Source organism: Corvus moneduloides, chromosome 6, assembly GCF_009650955.1.
Source record: "Corvus moneduloides isolate bCorMon1 chromosome 6, bCorMon1.pri, whole genome shotgun sequence".
NCBI classification, from domain to species: Eukaryota; Metazoa; Chordata; class Aves; order Passeriformes; family Corvidae; genus Corvus; species Corvus moneduloides.
Window position 1 is genome coordinate 62,110,493 of NC_045481.1, and position 7,457 is coordinate 62,117,949.

At 45.7% G+C, this 7,457-nt stretch overlaps 1 protein-coding gene across 2 annotated transcripts; it reads right to left on the reverse strand.

The window, feature by feature from the left end:
• Positions 1-316: 316 nt before the first annotated feature.
• Positions 317-6,754, reverse strand: CD59 (CD59 molecule (CD59 blood group)). 2 transcript variants are annotated; one of them, XM_032112637.1, is made up of 4 exons: positions 6,521-6,754; positions 4,236-4,308; positions 3,434-3,535; positions 317-1,923 (listed from the first exon to the last, which is right to left on the reverse strand). In XM_032112637.1, exons 1-4 carry the CDS (start codon positions 6,737-6,739, stop codon positions 1,730-1,732), a joined length of 588 nt encoding a protein of 195 aa, XP_031968528.1. In that variant the 5' UTR covers positions 6,740-6,754; the 3' UTR covers positions 317-1,729. The 2 variants fall into 2 exon arrangements, with proteins under 2 accessions (XP_031968528.1, XP_031968529.1); XM_032112638.1 differs by lacking the exon at positions 6,521-6,754 and adding an exon at positions 4,798-6,162 and having other exon boundaries at positions 1,360-1,923.
• Positions 6,755-7,457: the final 703 nt, after the last annotated feature.

The window sequence follows — 7,457 nt, forward strand, 5'->3', positions numbered from 1 at the left end:
GGAATCTATCATCTTGTCCAACAAAAGATACCTCTGTGTTAACAAACCTTCTCCCAATTTATATTGAGTCAGTGCTTTAATACTTCTTCACCTGAAATGAGCCTGAGTTTGACAAATGATGCTGCAGCAGTGGAAAAAGTCATTGTGCAGAAATTACTGTCTTCCAGTGTCTGTTTTTAATCAGGTGGGAAAAATATGAAAGAAGTCTACTTGGAACTTGCTGAGTCTCTGGATGGGAAGCATGGATGCACCTCCCATGGAAACAACTGGAGTTCCATCCAGCTGTAAATACCAATAAATCACCACACGCACCACGTTTTTCTTTTTTGACATTTTTATTAACCAAAGACAGGACAACTTCCATACTTTGAGTGATGGGAGAGATCCCAGGACACTTTCATAGCTACAATAAGCTCAACCAAAAGGTACACCATGGAATACATCAGGGATTCAGAACACCACCCTTGTTGTGACTGGTGGACTGGTCTCACTGGTGTCACGAGGGTCCTCAGGAAGAGGATATCCCATTGGCAATGGACACAACTCTGGCAGGGATATGCCAGCAGCTCCAGAAGAGAAAGAGGATTTGGCATCCTGCCTGACTGAGAGGGTCCCCATGTACCAGAGACGTCCCAAGGTCTGACTCCCACCACGGAGCAGAGCAACGTAAGTGTTTCAGTATTTGAGCTCCAGACCTCTCACACCTACAGACTGAGCCGGTTTTGTTCATGCTATATAAATACACACCTAGACTGTGCATTGGCATTTACGGAAAGAAAGTTCTGCAAGATTTTAATACTCCTAGGTGGAAGCTTGAAGGGTTAAGTTTACACGTCACTGTTTTCAACAAAACCCAAAAGCTAACTAGGTGGGGAAGTAACCTATATGTGCCATTTCAACTCCTTAGCATTTTATAATCGATTTTCAGTATACCAATAAATACTCAGTGCAAAGCACATGCTCACTTAAAATCCTAGGCATGGATAATGTATGAGGAAAATAAAAAAAGAAGCTATCACAGGTTGTCTACATGCTCACAGAAATATATATATATAAAAAAAAAAAGAAGGAAAAGTGTTTCTCACTTATAGCAGTATTTTGGTTTTGGTTTAAGAAATGTAGATGCTTTCTCCCAAAATAACAGCACTTGACAAGGTTATATCATTGGCTTGTAAAAAAAAAAGGTACAGTGATGGGAACAAAGCGTTTACATGACTTGAAACTGAATATTTCAATATTCATCACAAAGACTGCAGCAAAGTGCACTTATGATCCAACACGTCTTGTGCTGAGGGTAAATCCACTGCTTGGTCTGTGACAAGGAGGATTCAAAGCAAAACAAATCAAAACCCACAGAAATGCCAATCAAAAATAATGAGAGTTTATGGGATGGTAAAAAAATGACAGTTTCCAGCAGAAAGGCTGTAGTGTTCCTTCTCCTTCACATCACCCACTGGAGTTTGCCCAGGTTCTCCACAAGATAACATGACTTCACAAGAACTTATCTTCCCCATGAACATGGGGACAGATCAAAACACCCAATAACTGGTAACAATGCACATCTCCTTCCCACGGATGGAGACAGTGATTTATCGGACAGAACCTTGGGAAACAAAATTACAAGGGAATGTTTCTGCCTACGGACAGGAGCTGAAAATATGCAATATAGAAAAGAGTTAATGGTTTTGTGTAATTTCATCTTGAAAGGACAGCTTACAAATGAGGATTGTTACAGGAGCATCCATAACATGGCCATTACAGAAGCAATACTGAAGGCTGCTTTGTTAACCCCAGTAATTGCACTCTCATTGCACAGGTCGTGTTGGCAACAAAAGAATTCAAAATTATCCAACTGGAAGAAATCAGCGATTTCATTCACACTGCACTGGGATGCCTTCCAGCAGGAGAAAGTTCTCAATTTACCTATGGAACAAAAAAATTAAACATATTAAGAGAGTATTGACAGTAACACCATTTTTGGTACGGAAAGAGAAGCACTGCTTGGACTGCCACTGTTAGAAGAATAAAACAGTGAGGAGAAGGCAAAGCTCCATCTGTGACAGGGCCCATGGTGTAAACACAGAAATTGGATGGAGGCCTTGTGGTCTGTGTTGCCATGGCATCGGGGGGCAGTGGGGGGAGGCAGAAGCCTCGTGGTCTGGTTCTTCGACCCCACACCCAGAAATGTGTTGTACAAACCCAGCACAAACCTCCTACCAAGAAATACTCTGTACACAAAGAGTGGAAGGTCTGACCACAGTCCCACCCACAGCATGCTGCACAGGAGTGGCTAATAAGGCAGAAAACATACCCCCAGTTTTGTATCAAAGTGGCAATGAGAACGCGACACAAACTTTCAGGGACAGATCACTGGGCTCCGCCTCTCACCCTGCCCAGAAGGGACACTTTTTGGTAAGTCTTGTGTCCTGTGGTTCATGGGCCATTTGTGCCCCCAGCATCAGCCCTATAGTTCTGGTTTTGCCACAGCCATGTACTTGCTTTTTAAGTACAAGTGTTTAGAAGTTTCCAAATTTGCTTTCACTAGAATTCAGGAGCGTGTACCCAACTCAGTCCAAATGACCCACTGGGAGATATGGGGAGGAGCTTGAGTGATACCTGGCATTCCCAGCCAGCTCAGCCTGCACTCACAGATCATTTAGGCTGAAAAAGACCTCCTGAGATCACCAGGTCCAACCTTTAACCCAGCACTGCCAAGCCCTCCACTAACCCATATCCCCAGGTGCCACATCCACACAGCTTTTAAATCCCTCCAGAGATGGGGACTCCAGCACTGCCCTAAGCAGCCTGAGGCAGCACTTGACAAGGCTTTCAGTGAAGAATGTGCAGAAGACAGAGCCTGAAGAGCAGATAAGGGTGGAAAAACACTGGCACAGTTTGTCCAGGGGGATGCTGGATGCCCCATCCCTGGAAACATTCAAGGCCAGACTCTGAGCAACCTGATCTAGTTGAAGATGTCCCTCCTAAAACACAGATCACTTCACCCTCAGGAAAAAAGAATTTATTTTAATAGTGTGAATTCAGAAATGACTGAGCCCTTCACCTGCAGGTTTATTTTGTGGGCTACACATCCTTTATCTGTTTTTAAAGAGTAACAAATTGTATTTTAAAGTCAACGCTGTCTTTATTTTTTTCCAGCTCCTTTGGGTAAGTTTTTGTTTGTTTGCTTGTTTATTTGTTAGTGTATTTTTTCCAATCTGGATATAAAGGTATCTATGTACATGCTTGTACAACTACAACTCACCTATCTAAATCATTCCATTATTGCTTGGATATAAGCATGACCTTCAGAAGTATTTGCAAGCTCCTTTTGGGTGAGGCTGAGTAATGCATGCGAGGGCCAGATTAGAGGTGTCCAGGCAATGAAAACTGATCCAAGTGGGTTTATTTTAGGTCTGTGGGACACTGTACATACCAAATTTAATCTGCAAGCAGGTGTCCTCAGTCGTTAAGCAGGTGCTGTTGGTCCTGCACACGGAAGGGCTGTTGTCACAGTGGTAACATCTTAAGGTATAACCTAAGACAACAAGGGTTTCTCTTTACTGAATAATAAACTACTGAGTTTATTAAAAGGAAAAGAAAAAAAAAAACAAAAAAAGAAGAACCACTATCTGCATCTAATTGTCACAAAACAGATGCCCGGTGATTAAGATCAAGGCTTCAGCTAAAATTGTTAAACTCCAGACTTCAGTTAAAACTGACAAGCTTATGTCAGGATACCAATTGAGGCTGGCAATTTTGAAAGGCACATCTTGAAGCATGTATTTACGTCACTTTTTTAAAAACACCATTATGTGCCTGCAGAACAAGATATTAAATGTTTGCTCCTTTTATCTGCTCTTGAAGACTGCCTGTTCCAGGCAATGACAGACACTTGCTGCTGAGTTTTAGTCCATCCTTTTTTTTTAAATTCCATCTCCTTTCCCTCTCATTCTACTGGTTTCCAATTCACACAAGAGAAATCCCATTTTCTAGCAGCAAAACACCCGTTTTTTACTGTGTTAAGCAGCACCACACCCTGTCCCCAACTCTCTCTCCTGACCCAAGACAGTCAGAACAGAAACTGAGCCCTGCTTTGATGGTTACTGACATTCCCCACAATGGTATTGAATAATCCAGGCCTTTCTCACTGTTTTTCTTCCCTCTGGCATTTCTTTCCATGATTTTCTCAGCCCCTGTCATAACATTAAACCACGAAGTCCCTCTCTTCTACTCACCAGAGCCACAAAAAGCAATCAGAACAATGCAGGCAGTCAGCAGGATGTAGTTCATCTTGGTCATGCTTCTTCCCTAATTTGAGGGCAGAAAGAGAGATTACAAGTTTATTCTATTTAAAAGCAAAGTGCCCGGTGATGAACTGAGGTTTCAAGACTTGTTTCAGCATAAAACTGAAAGCACTGGCCAGGAAAAACAGGGAAACACAAGAGGGAAAAGTAACAGCACTTTCCAAGGGAGGATTTTTATTCTGAGAACAGGATTTTTATTCTCAGAACTGGTATTTGAGCCCTGACAGGCTCAGATGAGTCTCCTCTCTCCTCTCTGATTACACCATTCAACAGGCCTCCCAATTTCTCACAGCCACAAATGCACCTAGCAAAGAGAAAGGTCTCAAATGCTTTTTCTCTTTCAGCAATTCCCCAGTAACCCTGGAGCCAGACTGCTCTCCTTTCTCCTCTCTCATGGGGTTGCAAGAGGTTTGGCTGCTCTACAGGAGCTTTTGCCTCTCCTCTCCCAAAATTTCTCCCTCTCACTGAGGGACTGACACAGGCAATAACTCACCAAGTGCCTGCAGCAGTGGCTCAGGTCTCCATGGCTGCTGCAATCCGTAGGCAGCAGTGCGATGGGAAGGTCACGAATTTTTTTTAACACAGGCAGCTCCAAAGCAGGAGTTCTCAGACAGATTTCTGCACACTGAACTACAACCACAGCTCCTACTGAAAAATCTTTGCTATTGCAGAGTAGGATATTCTGAGGAGGCATCAAGCAGACACAGCAGGGAGAGAAGGACCATACTTGCGCTAGGAGGGCATGATTTATGTTTGTCTTTAAAGCCCAAGTGGCACTGAAAGTTCCAAAATATTAAAGGTATTCAGATAACAAGTTTTTCATCTGATAAAAGTGTAGTGAAAGAGTCACTGCTCGTAATTCTGCCTGCAGCTATAAGATTTTAGCATAGCATGCCTTAACCATGTTAGGATGGAGCTTTTTCCTCCCAGGACACTGACTGAGGACTTGAAAAGATGGGTTCACAGCAAAAAAAGTATTTAAATGCTTCTCAACCTTAAGTCTAGTTAATTTTTCTACTGACAAAAAAACCCAAACCTCACCTAACAAAAAAACCAAATCTATCCAAAAGAACCTAAAGAAACCCCACCCAATGATGAAAAAAACCAACCCACTTTCTTTTTTTTCTCCTTTGGGTATGACTTACTGTTGAGCAGAGGGAAACAATAAATAACAAACCCATAATGTGCAAGATTAGCTGATTGTCTGTGGTAAACAACTTTGCAAGAAGCTTTTCAAGGCCAGAGGCTTGTCCCACAGTGACATGGATCTGCAGGAGTGCTGTTAAATCTGGTGGTTACAGCAAGAGCCCTTCTGGACAGCAAAGAGAACCACCCTGGGAATCTCTCCATCTTCCGGGAGTCCTCAGTCACCCATGTGTCAGCAGACAAAAACAGCTTTGCCTTTTAGCAACACCAAGTCATGACCAGCATAAATGTCAGGCAGATGAATAAAAATCATCAGAGCCAGCCAAACAGTACCAATTCAGTGCATCTATTTTCATGAAAATGAGTAATTGTTTCTGTGAGAGACATCAGGAAATTCTGGCCTTTGGAAAACAATGAATACATACATAAACAGCAATTCACAACGCAGCTTAAAAGAAATGAAAACAGAAAACATCTCCTAAGCTGAATTTTCTAAATTAGCCTTATAAGTCAAACGTCCGACCCATCTCAAGGACAAGAAACAGGAACTGCAACAGCACGGAAGGCTCAGTGCCTGCTTGTGAAACAGAATTTCTCTGCAGTCCCACCTGGGAGAAGGCAAGGGGACAGGACCTGCTCCTGCTGTCATCGTAAATGACAGCACGGGGGGAAAGGACGAGGGGAAGGGGAGCAGGAGCCGCCTCCCGCGGGGAGCAGCTCCCCGTCTCCCGTGCCCGCACACGGCGGGGCAGGTGCCGGCGCCTGCTGGCCCCGCTCCAGCGCCGTGCGCGGCCGCTCCGGCCCTCGGCCCCGCGCAGCGCACTGCGGTGCGGCCGCCGTGACTCAGGGCACGGCCACGGCCAGAGCACACCTGCCCCGGGCCAAGCACACAATCCCACCCAAACCCTCCCCCCGGCTCCCCGCAGCTCCCGGGAAAAGCCGCCTTTCTCCCCGCTTTCTGCCTCCTTCTTTCCCCCACGGCGGGGACCTGCGCGCTCCCCCCGCGGCCACCGCTTGGCTTCGCCGGGCTCCCGCCGCTGCCGCCGCTGCTCCGGGCACGTCCCGCTCACCTTCCCCGGGTAAATCCTGGCGTGTGCGGGGAGCAGGGCTGCGCCGCTAATTCGCCCGTGCCTCCTGTCCCGGCGGTGCCGCCTCCGGGGCGGGGCGGCGGCCGGGAGCCGCTGACGGGAGAAGCGCTCCCTCAGGCCGGGCGGCGGGAGGTCGCTGTGCGCTCCCTGCTCCCACAGGCCGGGGGGCTTCCAGGGAACGCGTGTGCCCCCCTCCCTCATGCGTTATGTGGGCATGCCTGTGGCCATCGCCACTTTAGTTAAATCCTGGGATGGCTGCGGTTGGAAGGGAACTTCAGGAACGAGAGTTCTTACCATGGACCTTCCACTAAACCAGGTTGCTCCAAGCCCCACTGAACTTGGCCTTGAACACTAAGGGCGTGGGGCAGTCACACCTTCTCCGGGAAACCCGTGCCAGGGCCTCACCCTGCTCTGATAAATAATTTCTTCCTAGTATTCCATCTAAACTTACCCCCTGTCATTTTAAATCCATTCCCCTTTGTCCTGTCATGCCAGGCCCTTATCCAAGGTCCTTCTCCACTTCTCTTGGAGGCCCTTTAGGTACTGGAAGGGGCTCTACGGTCTCCCCAGAGAGAGATACCTCATGGTATGAATTAATAGATTACAGAAAGCAGTGAAGAGTTTTAGAACACACAAAGGAACAACCAGGAATGGCAAGTGGTCGTTTCCTCCAGAGGTACCTGAATGTAGATTTAAACATTCACAACCCAGGAAAACATTGAACAGCAATAGAAATGAGGACCCCAAAAGTATTTTACTAATACTTAGATCCATGCTATCTAGAAAAAAAAAAGTTCAGTGCTGACTTGAGGACAATATGAAATACCTGTAAAACTACCAGTTGTATTTAAAAAGGACTCTTAGGTTTAATTTTGTTACCACACCAAAACTGCCGTTTTACTTACTAAACCTAAAGCAA

What these genes read in the sequence shown, in the direction of transcription:
- CD59 (XM_032112637.1), bottom strand. Translation starts at nt 6,739, where the DNA reads ATGAGGGAGGGGGGCACACGCGTTCCCTGGAAGCCCCCCGGCCTGTGG. An exon ending in GATTGCTTTTTGTGGCTCTG is followed by an intron (nt 3,536 to 4,235) that starts GTGAGTAGAAGA and finishes TTGTTGTCTTAG; the next exon opens with GTTATACCTTAAGATGTTAC. An exon ending in CTGCTTGCAGATTAAATTTG is followed by an intron (nt 1,924 to 3,433) that starts GTATGTACAGTG and finishes TTTGTTCCATAG; the next exon opens with GTAAATTGAGAACTTTCTCC.